The sequence below is a fragment of the Macrotis lagotis genome, chromosome X (genome assembly GCF_037893015.1).
Source record: "Macrotis lagotis isolate mMagLag1 chromosome X, bilby.v1.9.chrom.fasta, whole genome shotgun sequence".
NCBI classification, from domain to species: Eukaryota; Metazoa; Chordata; class Mammalia; order Peramelemorphia; family Peramelidae; genus Macrotis; species Macrotis lagotis.
This window is the reverse complement of record NC_133666.1, coordinates 64,077,968-64,098,932: the sequence shown is the minus strand read 5'-3', so window position 1 is coordinate 64,098,932 and position 20,965 is coordinate 64,077,968. Positions and strand designations below refer to the sequence as shown.

Sequence of the window (20,965 nt, the reverse complement as noted above, 5' to 3'; positions counted from 1 at the left end):
TAGATTCCACACTGTTTGAAAATTTAAAAAAATTATTATCAGTATACTGTTCATATTATCTACTGCTCCACAAATTCTGGTAGAAAAGAAATTTGATAGGGTCACAAAATTTAGAGATGGAAGGAACCTGAGTAACTCCTCACCTTCACACTACAAAGACAATGATAGCCAAAGAGAATAAATATGAGTTTCCCAAAGTCACACAGGATATGAGTAATAGAGCTCCAGGTGGAACCCAGCTACTTTTACCTCAAATCCAATGCTCTTAGCAGCTGATCACTATTAAATAGTCCTCCAATTTAAAAATATAAAGTAGACATTTTCTACCAGGCAATGCTTTTGCTCACTTAATTCTAAGTTTATAATGTAATAATGGAACAAATGACATATTTAAAAACAATCATCCATTTGGTTTTTAAATTTTTATTTTATTCTGAACTTAAATCCTAATAAAATGGGTATTGCCATACATTTCATTGAACAGAAAAAAAAGACAACTATGTAAAAATAGGTACTAAATTCAAGGTGTAGTTTTCAAAACTGTCCAAGTTTTCTGTGATTCTTTGTGACCCTCCATCTGATTTCTTCTGCACACAGCTAGGTAACTATTAAGTGACTGAGGCCGCATTTGAACTCAGGTACTCCTGACTCCAGGGTCAGTGCTCTATCCACTGTACCACCTAGCTGCCCTCTTCTGCATATGTTTTAAAGAGAATGTTGCCTTTTCCTTTTTTCTTTTTGTTATCCTTATCCTAATTAATCTCTCCTTCGTACCTCATGGCACTGTAAAAGGAAAAATAAAATCCTTCACATAGAAACTTGTTGCAAGTGATTTTTTCCCTCAGTTGCCTGTTTCCTTTCTAGTATTTAACTAGATTTAACTAGAACATTGGTTTTATTCATGTAAGAACTTTTTAATTTTATATAATCAAAAATTGTTCTCTTCCCCACCCCACTGTTGCTCCTCCCCAGCTTCCCACTTCTTTCCTCCCCCCCCTTCTTAGAATTCTTCTCTCCTGAATTCAGGATACAAATGTTCTATAACATTAGTAACCAAATCTTGTGTCAAACTTAAAAAGAAACAAAAGTTCCTGCAGGAACACTGATTCAGAAAAAGACATATGAATAGTATCTATGTTTTATTTATTTTTATTTGATTTTGTTAAATAATTCCCAATTATATTTTAATGTGTTTCAAATTGTGCTCAGAAGTATTTTGAGTGTTGGGCAGCCAGGTGGTGTGGTGAATAGAGCACTAGCCCTGCAGTCAGGAGTTCAAATTCAACCTCAAACTAAAAATTACCTAGCTGTGGGACCTTGGCCAAGTCACTTAACCTGGTTGCCTTGCAAAAAGCAAACGAACAAACAAACCAAAAACAAACCAGAAATATTGTGAGTGTCATGAGCCTAACCATTGGGCAGCCTGTTTGACATGACTGTTCTAAAACAAAACTCTTAAGAAAGTTGTAAATGACTTTCTATACCTAAAATGTCATCTTACTAATAATCTAGACCCAAATTGAAGATGAGTGAGCTATCAAAACAACCTGGTCATTAGAAAATATAAATGGTATTAGAAATATTTTAGCAAAATATTTGTTATCTCATGAAAAATTCAATTAGGGTCCTCAGTGGGTCACATCAAATGCTATTCATGTGTAATAACATTTATCAAGAACTTATGTAAACACAGATGTTAGTCCTGACATTTGTTTTTAGGTTTTTGCTAGGCAATGGGGTTAAGTGGCTTGCCCAAGGCCACACAGCTAGGTAATTACTAAGTGTCTAAGGCCGGATTTGAACTCAGGTACTCCTGACTCCAGGGCGGGTGCTCTATCTACTGCACCACCTAGCTGCCCATAGTCCTGACATTTTTAAGACAAAATCATTGCCAACTGAGTTTATGTAACAAAGGGAAATGATTCAGTTAAGAAGCAACTGTATTTGGTTTGGTTTCTTCATTTGTTTTCCTCACCATTGTTTTAAACCTGCCAAAGAGGCAAAAGCACAGAGGGCATGAATGGGTTTTATCCATTCAATCTTAGTGATAATACAACTGCTTGGATTCAAAAAACATTCAAGTCACTCTGAGAACTAAGCAAAGTCATCATTTTATTTTATACAGAAGACCAATTTTGTAGTCCTTCACACTTAAAAAAGGATTATAGATCAATCTTTTTATTCCAAAAGGACCCTCTCCAAAAGCTCACTTTTAAAGCAAATATCACTATGGGCTATAATTAGCTATGTTCATAAACGGGTGCTATATGCATTCAAGCCACTTTAGCTAACTATTCAAACAGGAAATATTAACTGGGTAAAGAATGGTGAAAATCTAGACCCAGTTACAATCAACAAGCATTTCTGAAGGACCTACTATGTACCAAGGCAGTATGCTAAGCATTGAATGTGCAAACAGTAGTCTCTGCCTTCAAAGAGCTTCTGTTCCAATGGATGATAGAGCAGTGACTGGTTATAAAGTTGGTTTAAAGAAAGTTTATTAACTTATCCTACAATAAGCATAAAGAATAGAAACAAAAAAATGGAAAAGACATACAAGAATCATCATTTCACCAAACTTTTTTTTCCATTTGGACCATCACATCTGGACCCCCAAGCCTCTGAGATGCTTACAGAAGATGGAGAGATGGCACAAAAGGAAACAAGCACAGGTACTCAGTGATTTTAGATTTATTATAGAGAGAAAATCCATTCTGAAGGCAGGACAAATGTGAAGAGATTTAAGGACCAATATACAAAGGTCTCTATTCAGAGTAAGATATCAAAGGGGTCTGGGAAAAAAGTTAAACATTATTAATCCTCCCAAAAGGTACCTGACAGGACATCAATAACTAACAACCTATATATCAACTCTCCCATATGTACAAAACCTTTATATTGTCTTTTATTTGCTAATTGAAGGCATCTTCAGAGATGGCATTACTGTGAAGCCTTTTACAGATATTATCCAACAATTATAACCATCTCATTTCAAATGATTGAAAGATATAGAAAAATAAAAGAACTCACAGAATTTATTGTTTATTGATTACCAAAAAAAGCATTTGATTTGGTGGAACAAGATATTCCTTAAAGATTCTTTTATAGCTAGTGATCTCTCATCTGCATAACAAGATCATTTAGGGTTCCACTGAGGATGTAACAGCAGAAACAATCCTGTTCAACAACACTCTGAAAATAAACATCAGGAGGGATAGGGGTAAAAAAAGGAAGCTGTACGCTCACCAAAAATAGTCACCATTGTACTGGAGGAGGTCCAGCATAGGGTCAAGGTTAAAGAGGGACTTCCTGTGGCTGGTCCTGTTTGGGGATGACATTGTATTAATTTCTGGGACAAGTGGTATAGATGAACAATGATCTAAGTCCAGAGTTGAAACAGAGGAAAAGAGTAGCCCGGATTGCTTTCAGAAAATTACAAACAACTTGTACTGAACCCAACTCTCCCATAACAGTAAAGGCCTAACATTTCGATACAAGTATTTCTCTCATATTTCACTGCTGCAAGACAGTAAGATCTAGAATAATAGTGCCTCTGAAGAATTAAAAACGAATAACCCTTAAAGTGAAAAGATGTATGGATGATATCAGCAAGCTGCAACAAATAACCAACAAGGAAATCTGAGAAATAAGAGTAAAAAATGTCATCAAAGAATTGAATGACAGAAAAGAAAAAAAAATAGATTGGTCAGCTGGTAAGAGCAAAGAATGATGGGTAGCTAATAAGATTGTCCCACTGGTACCCTAGTGATGTTAGGACAAAGGGAGAAAGACCTCTACTATACTGACAGAAAGCAAGGAAGGACACCAGCATGCTAGGCAGACATTTTCTGGCAAACTTTAGGGAGGACATGACCAAAAATCTAAGAGGATAGGAAGGTATAAATGAGTTGGAAGCTGCATTACTGGAGGAAATTTCAGAATTGATAAGATCACAGTTGCATTTGAGTATCTTCTTCATCAAGCAATCTAATATATAAATAATTTTTTAGAATGACTACTCTGAAACAATATATTTGGAAGGCAGTTTAAAAAAAGGTAACAACAATTCATGATAACCAAATTTTAAAGGTAAAAAATAAATTTTAGTAAGAGTAAAGTCAGAGGAGACCAAATTACCCTCCCAATGAATCTGGCATCCAAATTAAATAAAATCTGCATCACCTTATAATATCCAATGTAGAAGTATAAGTCTTCTACTTCTTTTCAGGTTTTTGCAAGGCAAATGGGGTTAAGTGGCTTGCCCAAGGCCACACAGCTAGGTAATTATTAAGTGTCTGAGGCCGGATTTGAACCCAGGCACTCCTGACTCCAAGGGCGGTGCTTTACCCACTACGCCACCTAGCCGCCCCTGAAGTCTTCTACTTCTAATCAAACTAGAGTCAAAAGTGACAGCAGAGAAACAGAAGGAATGGCCAACAAAATCTCAATGATCTCGATTTGCATTAAGACCGTACTCAATTAACTGGAGCCAAATTACTCTCTTCACAATAAGAGGGTCAATGACAAGTAAACAAGTGTAACAGAGATTTCCTATGAATACACACATTATATTATGTAGTCACTATAGATTAAGGCTAATCTGCCATATCTTCCAAAATGAAAGCTCTGAAAAATGAGACTTGATATTCATAATTGTGACCCTAAGGCATTGCAAGCTTCCCATGGGAAGATTTGATTGTGTTCAGTATATTGTGCTTAATTTCTTGTGAAAGATTTTCAATGAGATTATAAATTTAAAGAATTTTTCTAGTTAACCCTGAGTTAAACAGAAATTTATTCATCCAAAGATACTATTTCTCTCATCCCGGCAGTACAGTTGGTCAAGCCTCTACTCTTTACCCTGACATTGCTATTAAATAAATGATCCAATATGTGATATAATGTGGCTATTCATAATTGGATAATATCTTTACACAAATTTTTAGCCATATTTCATCCCTGCGACATGTCTAAGATCTTAAACACCAATTTACTATTTACATTAAAGAATTTGAACATATACAAACCTTTCAAATTTATAAAAATCTAAAAACTATTAGGGTACAAAAAGGAGTCCCAGAAAAAAAAACACAAAATTTCTACAACTCTCAAATATTACATGAACATCTTTCATATTATTTGTACAAAGAAGGAATCCAGTAGGAGTGAAATGAAAATAATTTTTATAACTCTCAATTTGGTTAAAGGATTCACATTCCTTCCCAATCAACTGTCTTAATGACATTTTAAGTTCTCCATTACTAAGTTGATGGCCTCTCTCTTTTCCACAGGAATTCCAGGATGAAAAAAAATCTCTGGCGACTCAATTATCAATGACAAATATTTGATCCAGGTGGGCTCTACCAAGTCACCCAAAAAAACTCTGAATAGCTTTTACCTGTTAGTCTATGTGTATTCTAGGAAATCAAACTAATTTTACTTTCCATTTAAGCAAAATCATAATCATTTGAACTAGGGGTTTTCAAAAAAAAAGTTGTCCTCTTCTAAGTCAGGTATAAATGATTTTTTTTTTGAATTTTATGTGCAACTGTATTGTCTGCTATCTATAATCTAGTTTAAATTATATAATTTGAGCACACAAGTTTTGAGCAGTAAATTCAAGATTTAAAAAATCATATTACAGATAAAGTTATTTTCTGTGATTAGTAGTAGTTCTGTAAGATTAAGATTTAACATATTACTGCAAAAAAGCAATTTTGCATTTGAATTTTTCAGGAGACAGTTTTAGCCATTATCAGTTTTGATTATATTTCAACGTAAAGGTTCATCAGATAGCATATAATTTTCAACACTGAAGGCAAGCATATGCCACACTCTAGAGAACAGACATTCCTGGATAAATGGCTGTTAATAAATAGTTTTCTACACTAAAGCATATTAACCTTTGATTTCCATTTTAAAATTAGAAATGTACTGCCATTGAAGGAAAAAAGATTCAGGATTTATTTTTTTTTCAAATATCACAATAGTAAATTCAGTAGGCAAACCTTTTAAAAATCAGACATTTTCTGACATAACATTGGCAATATTTTTCAAGACAAAACAAAAAAAAATGTTAGAATGGCAATGGAAAAAACTCTGTGGTCCCAATGACCATCTTCTCTGGGGACTGAGTCCCCAAGTGACAGTTGTTTTCTGAGCTGCTTGATCCTTTAAGTTCAGTGAATAAACTCAGCCCTTTAAAAGCCCTTTATGTCTCTTGGCAATCTGTTATAAATAAGTTTATCTTAATTATGCCTTATGTTAAAATCACAACCATTTAAAAGCAGCATATCAGAAATATTAAAAGAGATGTTTCTATAATTAGTTATATCTATAAATGAAGTTATATGCAGTAGGAAGGTAGTGCAGAATTATATGCAAGGAAAATAAATGATAGATGAGCCAAGAAAGGCTTCTACTTTAGGAAAGAGAAAATGCATTTGGAAATGACAACTGAAGGGTCTGTGACCAGCTTGGGTAAATGCTGAACCAAGTTGCCCTTACGATATCAGATCTGCTACATCCAACCTATTCATGTCTATCCACTCAGAAGTCAAATTTTTTTTCTGTTCACTATGACAAGTCATGCATCCATGAACTCCAAGTCAACCACAATGGAAAGCTACTCACCTAACATCATAGAACAGGATCAAATGGAAATGCACTAAAGGTCATTCAAGAGCCCCCCAAAGCTTTGGGCTAAGTCTAACAATCAACCCATTAATCAACCCATAAATATTTCTAAAGCATCTGTATGAATCATGCACAGTCCTAGGCACTAGGGATACAGAGGCAAAAATTAAACATAACAGTCTCAAGCTTCAGTAGCCTTACATTCTGTTAGTGGTCATTATTTCTACTTTATTAAATATATCTTATTCTTCCTTTTTTCTCCATTCAAAAGGCCATGGAGGTCCTCATCACTCCTAGCCTGGACACAATACCCTTTTAATTGAGCTCCATTTTCTAATTCTCTCCCTCTCTAATCTATCCTCCACTTAGATGACAAGGGGATTTTTCTAAAGCATAGACATGGGTGTGGTAACACCCACTGTCCACCCCATTCTGACCCCCAGATCAATGAACTCCATTGGCTTCCTATGACCTCCAGGATCAAATATCATATTCTCTGTTTGTCATTTACAACTTTTCTCTATTGGGAGTGACAGTGAAGAGGCAAGGTGAACTCCAAGACCAGGATCCAGAATGGACAAGAGAACGGTGTTACCTGACAGTAACACAAAGTTCAAATGGGAGATGAATTTGGCAGGAAAAGCACTGAGCTTTCTTGTGGCCTATTGAGTATTCAAAGCATAATTTGAACACAGAGCTTCATGACTTCAGTTTTGGCATTCCATACAATCTATCACACTGTCCTTAGCTAGGGATTGTGGACAAAGGAAAAATATTATTTCTGGCTTCCGAAACTCGTTACTACAGAGACCTACAGCTGAAAGGACTTCGTTTTACAAATGGGCATACTGAGAGCCATCAAAGTAGTGACTTGCTCAAGCATACAACCACATCAAAAAAGATAAAGAAGGCATCACTGTTAAGGTTTCGTTGTATAGCATTTGTAGAACTTGGACAGGAGATCATGAAGTTCTCTACTCAATCTAATTTTCTGATCCTCAGAATCTCATTTTATTCTCTCTACATTATCTCTCTTCAGCTACTTCCATGGATTTAATGATCTCAATACAGTCTGTCTGTCTGTCTCTGACTAGTCCTTCCTTAGCCTGGACTCTGGCTTCTCCAACCACCTTTTTCACTTTCAAACTGAATGTCCTGTAGACACTTGCAGCTCAAAATGGAACTCATCTTTTCTATGAAAATCCATCAATATTCCAATCATCTCTATTTATTTCAACTGAGGACACCACCATCTTTCCAGTCATTCAAGTGTGCAAGTTGGGTGTTACACTTGTCTCCCCACTCATCAAGCCAGTTTTGATATTTTCACCCCAAAAACATTTTTTAAATCCAGACCTTTTCAACCATGGCTACAACCCTTGTTCAGGCCTTCATTACCTAGTATCTGGATTGTAAGAAGGACAATAATAAAACTGGAGAGAATCCAAGAAGGCAACCAGGATGTCAAAGGGCCTCAAGGTTAGTACACATGAGAATCAGTTCAAAGAAAAGGGAAGATTTAGCCAGAGTAAGAGAGGACCCAGCTGATTTCCTGTATGTATAAAGCTGAGGGCACAACAGGAGCAATTAAGGCTCACTCTCAGGAAACACTTCCTAAACACAGGATGTGTCCCAAAGGGGAATAAGGAGGTGTTAGATTCATCTTCTTCAAGTCTTCAGACTGATGCTGATTCAATGCCCATTTGTCAGGTAAGTTACAATGGGAGTTCCTTTTGGGTACAGGGTAGACTAGATGGGCCCTGAAGTCCTTTCCATCTCTCCAATTATGTGGTTCTGGGCAGTCAAAGGTATTGGAAAAAGCATGGATTTATACCTGCCTACTGGATTCCATGGGAGATAAACAAGAGATTATGCACAGTCACCTTCAACCTTCAGCTATAGTGAAAACTTAGATAAAAAAGTTTAAGACTCCTGGTATGATATTAGTCTGGTGCTTACGATCACATGAAGTTTGCTAAGCCTAGAACAGTGCTCTGATCAAGAAATAAGGCAGATAGGAGCTAGACAGTACAAGGTTAAAGATAACTGATCAAACAGGGCAAATATACAAAAGATAGTTTAAAAATAAACAGAACAAGGCAGCAAAGCTTTCCAGTCTTATTTTTATTGTAAATTTTTCTGGGTAACCGTTTTTGTAATTCTAGCCTTCCTCATCTCCCAAGACCATGAAGATTTGAGTCCCATGTCACTCCAGTTCATGACCTCTCAGATCAAAAAACATCAGTCAACAATCATGTCGGAGTTAGTTGTTGGGTCGCCCAATTGTTCTTATCTCTCTTCTAAGTGGTAGAAACAGCATGAACACATAAACAAAATCAATCCAAGTCAAATCTTTTAAAGAGCAAGAACCAAACCTGAAACCTACATGACAATTTATCACAAAACAAGGGATCTGACTTACCATCATTTTTTCAAAAAGATCCAGCACTTCTTTTTCGGACAAATTCAGGGATCGCTCCTCATAAAATGGCTGTGCTGCTGGAAACTCAGTCATGGCAACTTGAGAGTCAAGAGGGTGTTGAATAAGAGGTTTCTCTTTCTTGACAGCAGATTTTCTAAAACTTGTAATTCGGTCTCGCTGCAAAAAGGAGGGGAAAAACTCTAAGAAAGGGGCCAAGAAACACTAAGAAAGGAAGCATCCAAATAATTCTTAATAAAAGATATCAAATAAGGCACAACTATGACAAAACATTTTTTTAAGCTGCAAACTAATGAGAGAATGTACTGATTTGAAATTTCAAAGTAGTTCCTCAAGGGAGATTTGTGGGACTGAGAAAAGGTTCTTCTCCAAAAGCTTCCTCCTTTCTCAATGCCTAAAAAAAGAAAAAAGCCCACATTTCTTCATTCCAAAAATGACAGCATCCAACCAAGATCCAGGCTTTGGAGATATATACATATATATATATATATATATATATATATATATATATATATATATATGGAAGAAATAAAAACAAATGCTTTGCTTCTAAATAGGGTTTGATAATTTAATTACAGGGAAAAGGAGAGAAGGGATTTCCCTCCTTCTAAAGACTATGAAATATTTTCATGGGTAAAATGTCAGGAAGGATAACATTCCACAGGAAAAGCAGAAATCTAGGGTGGCAGGTACTCCCAACAAGAAAAATTTGAAAAGGCCATTTTGTTCTCTGCTAAACAACAATAAAGCAGGGGGAAAAATCTTATTTTGACATGGTCACTTTCTGAGGACTGCAGTGTTAAGAGACAAACCAAATCTTGAGGAACTGTTTCAAAGCACAATCTCAATTAATTAGCTTGCAGTTTCACCAAAAAATAAAGGTTAATTGTTTAAGTTGTGTTTAAAAACAATTCCATTTTTTGGTAATCTTAAAAAGGTATTAGACAACACAGAATTAGTCATGTCCATAAAACTGAATATTGTTCAGTTTTATTCTGGTTTTCCAGTTATTAAGCACTACATGCATACCTGCACCATTCAAAAGAAAAAGTCCAAGCATTTCATTCCCAATAGCAAGGACAGGTTTCAGCCCATCCAGGCTGAAGTTTATGTTCAATTCTCCATCTTCCATTGGCTTACCCACACTTCTCCTATCTCTTTAATACTACTAAAAGGAATACAGATGTTATGAATAAAACTTTCAGTCATCATGAAAGAGTAAACCACGTTATTTTAATCATTCAAAAACACTTTTATGAAAAAAGATGCATGGGAAATAACAAATTACACACAGGCTTAAAGCATCTTATTTAGGGTTACCAAAATGACATTTGAGTCTGGGTAGGTCACATAAGTTATACATAATAAGATATAACAGAACAATAAAACTGAAGACCTGAAAACAACCATGCAAGTCTTTTCAACACTCCCCCCCATACACTCTTCACTCCACCCCCACCTCCATCATTTTAATAAGGATCCTGTGTTTACAAATGTGTATAAAGGTATATATTTTGCATATATATATATATATATATATATATATATACACACACACACACATACACATACACATACACAAGTGAATGTGTATATATAATATACAATTTCAAATCCCCATAATCTAGGATTTGTAAAACTTAATTTTTAGAGATAAATTTTCCATACCTAAATGAAAAAACTTAAAGTAACCCTAAATAAGGCATGCAATATATCTAACATATGTGTTATATTTTACAGTATACAAGACTATTAAGGACATTAAAACATCTGTATATGTAGGAAATAATCAATATTTCATGATATTTCTCCCATTACCCAAAATACCAATTAATAAAAAAAATTAGGGAGGATCATAAAAAAATCATTGACTGAGGGCCTCTGATTCTAGGGTATATACACCACCAAAGGGTCCATGGATAGATTTTAGGTGGTCTATGAACTTGGAATGGAAAAAAATAACATTTATTTTCACCTGGCTCTAAATGAAATTTAGCATTTTTTCCAGTTATTTGAAAAAAAAAATCTTATTCTGAGCACAGTCCTTGGGCTTCTCCAAGACTTCTTCCAAATAGTCCAACTGACCCAACAAAGGTGAAGAAGTCCTGGAACAGAGATCAAAGGGTGCTCTGAGGTCTAACCTCAAGGAGGCAGGGTAGTATAATGGGAAGAGAGATGCAGCATTTAAACCTCCATTCTGCTACCTCACACTTAACTGATCTTGGGTGACTCACTGAACCTCTTCTGAGTCTCAGTTTCTTCAACTACAATGTGAGGGCTGGATTAGATGACTTCTAAAGTCCCTTCCAATTCAGTCTAGTGTCTACTCTTTTTTACGGATAAATAAACTCATGCAGGGGAAATTAAGTGACTTGCCCAAGGTAAAAAAAGGAAGCTAGCATCAGAGATGACATTTCAAACTAGGTTCTTAGAGTTCAGATTCCAACACCCTTCCCATTGGACACACAGCAAGCATTATACGCATGTAAAAATAATGGTACTTATATACTCTTGCACTATTTATTATTCCTCAAGTTCTAAATCTAGTCATGTTGTCTTGAATTCCTAAGGAACTTTTGCCTCTCTCTTTCCAAAGGGAAATAAAATGAAGCAAAATAACATCACTATGTTTAAAGTACCAGCAATAACCTACACTATTATTTGTATAGTTAACTTTTAAATAAAAAGAGGTGCTGTTAATTTTTTTTAATTTAATTGGTCCGAAAGCAAATGATAGATTTAAACTTTGAATCAACAACCATTTCCCCAAAATTGTTGATGATGGCATCAAACTTCTCCTGAACAATTTAAGGAGGTTTTTGCTTACTATTTGACAAGTTGTTTTCTAGATTGTTATTCAATAATTAGCTAGTGAAGATGAATATTCACCAAAGTCCTACTGAAGCCCTTATTTCTGGCATGAAAGCCAAATGTTTCTTTGAAAAGAATGTAATTAGTTTTGAAATTTTTAGTTTTTAATTAATTGTTGATGTTGCCAATAAGCATACTGCTTAAGAAATTTGTAAAATAAATCCACGTTATAACTCTAATAACAAAATTGCTCAATAACATCAACATTGAGGATACAGATATATAGATATATTTTTATGTTCTTACATATATATCAATGTTTTAATGTCCATATACTTTAGTGGAAAGATAACATGCATGGGGAATCTAACATAACATGCTAAGAAGGCCACCTTACCATGTCATCGGCCAAAGTTTTTATTTGAATGTTCTATTAAAACCAAAAGGAAACAAAAAGAGAATTACCTGTCAGATATTTTTACATATTTTGTATATAAATTATAGTATAAGAAAAAAACAACTAAACTTTTCTCTCTTTACTGAAGCACTCCATCTCCAAATAATTAAGAAGTATCAGGAAATTGTGCAATTTTGCAAGAAAAAAAAAGCAAACACACATGTGGAAGCACATACCCAAATTAAGAGAACCAAAGAAGAGAGACAATTCCCTCAAAGCTTTTCTTTACCTTCCTTGGCCCAGTGCCAAACCCAAATAAAAGGAAAAGCACTGAATGAATATCGGTTAAAGACCTATGTGTTCCCTTCTATGGAAATGTCAAGTTTTGACAGTTCCTGCTATATTGGATCTTTGAGTCCTGTAGGATGTTGTCACACACACACACACACACACACACACACACACACATCACTAATCAGGGCACCAAATACTTAAGTTCATCAAACAGGTTCCAAGTGGTAGGTGAATTCAAATTTGAAATCTGGGATGATGGGGGTGGTGAAAAGAAATCAGACAGGACTTGCAAGAAGCAACCCTCAAAAAGATGGCAAAGAAGCCCCCCTGGGGGGCAGGGGAGAGGCATTTCAGATATATTTAAGAGGATGAGGAAATGGCAGAAGCCTCACAAAAAGGGAAAGCCCATAGGAGAGGCCATCAGGGGTTCAGGGAGGTTGAAGAATAAGGTGACTGTAGGTACATAGGAGAGGTCAATAGGAGCTAAAAGTAGAAAAGGCGGGGAGCCTCCAATTACTGAGGGTCACAATTACCAGGCAAAATCATTCCAGGCAGCCCCACCCATCTGGAGAAATTCATGAAGCCTGGCAGCAATGTGAAGACTATTTGGAGATACAGTCACCTACTGAGGAGCTATAACAACAGTCCAGAGAAAAAGGAAAGAAGTATTTCTATAGCATTACTATGTGCCAAGCACTTTACAAATGTTATCTCATTTGATCTACACAATAATCATATGAGGTAGGTGCTGTTATGAAACCCATTTTACAATTGAGGAAACCAAGGCAGAAAGAAGTTAAATGACTTGCTAGAATCACACAGCTAGTAAGTGTCATTAGCTGAATCTGAACTCTGCTGCATTTGACTCCAGGACCAGCACTCTGGGAATTGTGATACCCACAAGTTACCTCACTATATCATCCAGACAGATATGTATCCAAAAACACTGTTCTCGGTGCCAGGAATGCAACAAGGAAATAAATCTAAATGTAAATGTCTCATTCAACAAGAGACTGAGCATACTAGGTAAATATAAACATCTAATATGGTTAGGGGTTTTTCACATAGATTTCCCACCTATATTTGAGTCCAAATGTCAATGTTGATGAATATATTCCTTAGCTCTTCCTTTAGTAACTACTCAAAAAGAGATAAGCATAAAGCCAATTTTAAAATGTAAAAGGGGTTGTTATGGGTTTTTAACCCTGATATTAAAGCATGTTTCAAGTCCAATGTAGAACTTTCCCTTAATTTATCTAGGAGGGGGAAAAACTATTTTCACCAACAAAGTAAGAGTTAACTCAATTTTCTCTATACATTAGTCACAAAACAAGAAACATAAAAAAACAGATGAAATCAAAAATTAAAGGATCCAAAAAAAGTTGATTTCATTAAAAGATTGAATTATATTGACTATATTCCTATCTTAAATACCAAATAAAATCATTTATTGCATTAAAAATAGATTTTCACATATAGTGAACCTGGGGAACAAGATGAGACATTTTCATCAAATTTACATTATGAAACCAAGAGGGATGGGAATTCAGGGAAGCCTGGAGGGATTTGTATGAACTGATGCTGAGTGAGAGGAGCAGAACCAGAACAACATAGTGCACCCTAACAGCAACATGGGGGTGATGATCAACCTTGATTCACTTGCTCATTCCATTAATGCAACAATCAGGGATAATTTGGGGTTGTCTGCAATGGAGAATCTCATCTGTATCCAGAGAAAGAACTGTGGAGTTTGAACAAAGTTCAAGGACTATTCCCTTTAATTTAGAGGAAAAAAACTGCTATCTTATTGTCTGATCTTGCTCTCTCTTATACTTTATGTTTCTTCCGTAAGGATATGATTTCTCTCTCCTCACATTCAATTTGTATCAATCTATACCATGGAAACAAAGTAAAGACTGGCAAATTGCCTTCTGTTGGGGCTGTGGGGAGGGAGTAAGATTAGGGGAAAAACTGTAAAACTCAAAATAAATAAAATCTTTATAATTCAACAAAAAATTACATTATGATTTACATTAAGAAGCAAAGGTGGAATTTTTCCCAAAGTATACAGAATCACATCACTACAAACAAACAAAAGAGATTTTGGTCATATACCTAAATAAAAAAGCACTGATTAAAGTCAGTGTTACACATTTTTAATCTGCAGAACTAATGATAATAGGCATGATGAGGGAACACTGACCATCTATTATCATTAAAAGTAAAAACTAGAAGCCAATGGTATATTATAATCGCAATCAAACTTGATTAAAACTTAATTTATGATCAACTTTATTAATATAAACTAATACTATATATCATGTGAGCATCACTTGAGAATCTCAAACCCTTAAGGATAAGAGAAATGTTTGATTTAGTTATAAAATCTATGTTGATGTTCTGATTACAATACAAGAGTCATTCATTACTGAAAGAAAATTAAGTTTTAATTTTCTCAATCAGCCAGAAATTAACAAAAACAGCAAGAAATAGGGAATCAACTCTCTCATGGTTAGTGTTAAATGGTAATGCAATGATTTAGAAACAATGCTGAAATTACCCTAGTACAAGGAAATTGGCCAGCTAAATAGTATATAATTCAAAACTCTTCCTCCAACTAAAAAAGAGAAGACATTAGCTTTCTATGCCTTCTTTATTTTGTGTGTGTGTGTGGGGGGGGTGGGAACCTATATATTTACCGAGAATAAGAAGTATTGTCAGTTACGTATGCTACAACAAGAAAGAACAATAACTCATCCTTGGTTAGAAATCTTGGAGGGCTGCCTACAGCATCAAGAGGTTAAATGACTTGCCCAAAGTCACACAGTTAAAGATGAAGGTTGAAGGCAAGATTCAAAGCCAGGATTTCCTGACTTTGAAGAAGAATCTCTAGCCACTAGACTATACTTTCTTTAAATAAGGAAAATAAATAAGTTAATGATTTCAACTAAAATAAAGGATTCTGTAGCATACAATCTTCAATCAGAAGTCTCTTCTGATTTTCAGTGAAAGACTAATCAATTAGTTCCTCAAGGAAGACAGTAAGCACCAAGAGCCAAAGTCATTAAAATCAGATTTCTCTCCATCTGTCCAGTTATTGTGTTCACTCCAAACCTTAACAGTCTAAAAAAAGAAACTAAAAGGAAGACTTCACTTATTCAATAGTATACTTCACTACAAAGCTAAACATTTTATATATAACTATACTATAATAAAAAGTTGTTTAAAAAAAATCAAAAAGGAGGCTCATTTGAGCAAGACTGAAGGAGCTATAAAATGGGACTAGAGGACCCTTGAGCTGACCATTGAAAAGAACAACTGGTCCTTCAAAGACTGACTAAAGAGGGAACAAAAAGAAAACTAAGGCTAGATCCCCAGATGTTATAACTAAGTAAAGGTCAGGTAACAATGGGGGATACAATCAACTACAAGTCCATCTAGTACCTTTCAGTCTTTCCACGCAAAATGATCTGTAAGGACCTAAAGCAACATGGGGACAAAAAAGATTCTCACCATCACACTTCCTTCCAGGTCTTTTGTAGTCATTTAAGAGGAAACACCCCCTACACACACATTGCATTTTTCAGATTTAGTATAGAAATGGGGTAGATCAAGAGTTAAAAGATATTTTTTGGTCACAATTAAAGAAATGTTTTTATTGTCGTACAGTTGTTTCCGTCATGTTTAACTCTTCATGATTTCATTTCCTTGGCAAAGATAGTAGAGCAGTTTGTCATTTCCTGCTGTAGCTCATTTTTCAGATAAAGAAACTAAGGCAAATAGGATAAAAATGACTTGTCTGGAGAGTCACTCATCTAGAAAGTGTCTGAAACTACATTTGAGCTCAGGTCTTCCTAACTCCAGGCCTGTTACTCTATCCACTGTGCCACCTAACTGCCCAAATAAGAATCTAGACTGAGAATATTCAATTAGAAACCAAGAAATTTAGTTCAAAAGACAAATTTAAATGCCTAAAGACTTTTATAGCTTGCTGACCTATTGTGGCTTGGTAAGGTCTACCATCATAAAAAAGCTGAAACCATAGCTAAAAAAACTGAAAGAAATGTGGCTGAGCTGCCAGCAGAGAGAAAAGAATACCAGGGAAATTCAAGTCAAGAGACAAGGCAGTAAAATGACATAAGCAAAAGGGACAGAGACAGAAAAGGATTCCAGCAGGGATATCACCAAAGAAGCATGAGGAGTCCCCTCTAAACATGTTCTCTAGGCATATGTGTTCTGAAAAGTCATTCCCATTTTAATTAGAATGATGGTAACATATACATACATATGTGTGTAATATATATATATATGAAGAATTTTTCTTGATACAGATTTTCCAATCAAGGGTAGGGAGGGAAGTCTAGGTCCAGAAAAAAAAAAAAAAAACCAAACCAGACCCTCTGCAGATTGAGTCAGTCCAATATGGATTGAAAGTGGTTTCTGGTTGTTTGTCCTTTCTTCTTAAAGAGGAGGACCATGATATCAGGAAAGCGATTCTACTACTTACAAGTAAAGTGGACCGAAGTGAGGCAGGGCTGTGTAAATCACCAACCTCACTCTCTCCTCCAAAGGAGTAGTGCAGTGGCCAGATACAGATCAGGATAACTGGAGATGCTAGAAACTGGCAACAAAATATAAATGACCCATCATTACAGTAAGGAGAGTATGTACCTGTATATTCATTCATTCTACTGGGAGGATGGGAAAGGGTAGGGACCCCCAGATCAGAAGCAGGAAGGATTCAAGATGAATAAGAAGGGACAATGAGGTTAGACTTATTCAAGCCAAAGAGAGAATTTGGAAAAGAAAAATTTCAGAAACTTTAAAGATATGATTCTTTGAGTTGAAGGAAAAAGAGAGAAAAAGAGAGTTCAATTTGAAGAAGCGAATCTGAAAGAGGGAAAGGGTTGAGGAGTAAAGATCTAAAGAAAAGGACTCAAGGAGAAAAGAATCAGCAAGACAAAGAAGAAAGGCGGAATAAAACAAATTGGAGAAAAAAGGAAGAGGCTGGAAGAAAAAACAAAGGAAATAGATTCTGATTCAAAAGTTTCTGAGGAAAAGGAGAGTTGGATGAGGTTAGTAAATGCCTTGAGGGAGGGGTTAGGAAGTGAAGTTTACAAACCCATTTAAGAGATCCAAAAAAGAAGAGATAAAGAAGAAAAGAAATTAATTGAAGAAATAAACAGTTGACTGGAATGCTATCTAAAATAGGGATTGCTAAACCACAGGTTAAATATTTTAATATCCTGGCCTGGCCAAAGATGAAGCATACTTAACAAAGGCTGGAAAGAATCTACTTACCTATTATCTTCCAAATCAGATCAAAAAGGGTTAGTTAAAAGGGCAGTTAGGTGTTGCATAGGATAGAGCACAGACCCTGGAGTCCAGAGAACCTGAGAACAAATGCAGCCTCAGATACTATGGGACCCAGGCCAAAGGACTCAACCTCCATTGTCTAGCAGAGAGAGAGAGAGAGAGAGAGAGAGAGAGAGAGAGAGAGACAGAGAGACAGAGAGACAGAGAGACAGAGAGACAGAGAGACAGAGACAGACAGAGACAGACAGACACTATTAAGGGGGTAGGGGGAAGAGGAAGAGGGCAAAGCACTGAGCCAAACTCTTTACAAGTAACATCTCATTTGATTCTCACAACAATTTTGGGAGATAGCTATTATTATCATTCCCATCTTACAGATAAGGAAACTGAGTCAGACAGAGATTAAGTATGTCTGGAGTCACAAAGCTAATGCATATCTGCTCTTCCTAACTATAAACCCAGGGCTTTATCTACTGCATAGATAACAGGAAGAAAACTGCTTATCAAAAGTTCACAAGATAGATATCATCCAAAAAAGTAATAAGAATAAAGAAGGGATTTTTTTACCCTTTTTGTGAGATGAACCCCTGTGACAACCACACTGAACCCCTTCTCTGAATGATATTTCGAAATGCATAAACTATATAGTGAAAGTTTATTGGAAGAGAAGGAACACAAGCCCATAGCATCTCAACAAGCCATTTCCTTCCCAAGCTACCTATACTGTGCCTTATGTCTGAAACAGGGATAAGTGGGACTTGATTCACCCTGTGTGGTAGGTAGCTAACACTCTCAGAATCTTCTCCTCTACCAATCTTGCCTACAGTCTCCAGACCTCTTCTCAGCCATTTCAACACCATGATGTTGGTCTAAAACACGCAGACCACCCTTTCTAAGGAATCTATCAAGGAATAAAAAGACAGAGAGTCCAATGGTTTCCAGGAGTGACATGATCAAGTAAATGGGGAAACTTGGGCATGTTGTAGGGTTCATGGAAAGTGCCCAAGTCTAAAGAGATTGAGATGCACGACACTGAGAAGAGTTGAGATCATGGAGAAGAGAGAGGATTTAACTCTGATAGGGAGATATTCAAAATCTTCTCATGTGAGTTGGTGTTGTTTGTCCTTCATTCTCAAAAAGGACCAGAGTCAGGGGGGAGGGGGGCCTTGAAGGAAAGGACAGGTTAAGAGCCAGTTCCTGCACAGGGTGAAGCGAATACTGCCATCCCCATTTCAGATATAAAGCCAATGTGCTTCACAAATTCATCTTGTCTGCCATCACAAAGTTAATATACATCAGAGCAAGACTTCAAATCCAGCTCTTCAAGTGATGACAGGTGCCTATTGTGAAGCTTATAAATGGGCAATGGAAACAATTCTAAAAGAAAAACTCCAATTTATTTGAACATCTGAGGGAGTGGAAGGGGGCCATGACAGCAGCATGGCTGGGCTAGAAAAGGAGAAAATAATTGTGCAGCCTTCTCAAATGACTTTTCTGATAGAGGAAACACTTTCTAGAAGACTTAAATTCAAGGCAATCCAAAAGAACCTACTATGTACAAAGTATGGTAGTAGATAACAGGGACACAAATGGAAAAAAATCAGCCTCTGCCTCCAAGGAGCTTGCAATCTATTGGATTTCTTTCTGGTCTATTAGTCTGTGACACAAAATCTCTTTTTGCTATTAACAATGTAAGCAGAACGCATAACTTGTGCCAAAGATATGCCAAGGAGAATAAAGTGAATGGCCTTGTTGCCACCTACAAATCTCAAGGAGAGATAGGTCCTTGATCCCGTGGGTGGTAACAAAGAAAGAGACTAGTGGCTAATGCAGACTGTGCTGTGTCTCTTTTGACAAACAAGGGAAAAATCAATCCTAAAGAATAAAAGACCACACTTGCCTTAATTTCACTGTTATATAAAACATAATAAGGCTGATCTTCCCTATAACCACCACTACTTAGAACTTAATTTCTATAAGGATTATACAGTTGATCAATAATCAAATATAAAATGAGAAATCCAGAAACAAGCACAGACAAGGACAGTTTTAGAAACTACCATGTTCAATTTGTTACAAATTTTCTTAAAGGAGAACCTAACAGACTTATGATTTCATAGGCATCATTTTCTATTCATTATATTGTATGTGGAAGCTATTATGTTTGTTGATGCTCAAGTTCATAATGAAAATTTAATAAAATAATAATCCAATGTGAAGAACAATCTCGGAACTGCAGTAAAATGCATCCTGCAATACAAGGTCCCATATACAAAAATATATTTATAACAACATTTTAATAGCAAAGAATAAGAAATAAAATTGATGCCCAATGATTAGGGAATGACTAAACAAATTGTGTTACCCAAGTGTAATGGAAGCAACATTACTGCTCCATAAGAAATAAAGAATATGATAAATACAAAGAAGCAAGACTAATGAAGAATGAAGTGAACAGAACCCAGAAAACAATAAACATAATGATTGCAATGTAACTGAAAAGAACAACCAAAAACTAAGAACTGAATGCTAAAAAATGAGAATTCCTGAGCTTGAATGTAAAGATCTAGAAATGTATTTCTTGCTCTTCTTCCTTTGCAAAGGTAGGGGCTCTAAGGGCAGGAACTGACACATGCTGTTGGACTTGGTTTATGGTTGTTGAGTTTTGCTTAGTGACTTGGGTTTTTTGTAATTCTTTGCTCTAACGTCTATTCTCCATGAAAAGAAGGTTGGCAGAATACATTGGGAAGTGTACATAAACTAAAAACTAAACATATCAAAGATTTTCAAACATCTATCTATATATGGACACACACACACACATACACACACATACATCAAAGCATGATAAAGAAATAAATGTGATCCAAAGCAATTACATTTCATGTGTGTCCCACTTCCTTCTAACCATGACTGATTAACTTCAATGCTGACACGGAATAAATCTGAAATGTTCAATCAATAGTGCCCTGTGAAAGCATACATAATTCATTCAAAAGTGAATTACTGCATTAAATATCCCAGGAGTATGACTTGAAATGCTATTTAACTCTATTAATAGTTTGCACCAT

General features: G+C 35.8%; 1 protein-coding gene across 4 annotated transcripts in view; it reads right to left on the bottom strand.

Moving 5' to 3' along the window:
- Positions 1-20,965, bottom strand: part of DIAPH2 (diaphanous related formin 2) — an 857,560-nt gene that overhangs the window by 785,999 nt on the left and 50,596 nt on the right. For 2 of the 4 annotated variants that reach the window (XM_074205516.1, XM_074205517.1), the window contains exons 2-3: positions 12,285-12,317; positions 9,059-9,235 (exon numbers count right to left, since the gene is read on the bottom strand). In XM_074205516.1, the coding sequence (XP_074061617.1) occupies positions 9,059-9,235; positions 12,285-12,317 (210 nt within the window). Of the gene's footprint in view, positions 1-9,058; positions 9,236-10,105; positions 10,480-12,284; positions 12,318-20,965 lie in introns of those variants that run through there. The other 2 variants (XM_074205519.1, XM_074205518.1) reach the window with 2 other exon arrangements.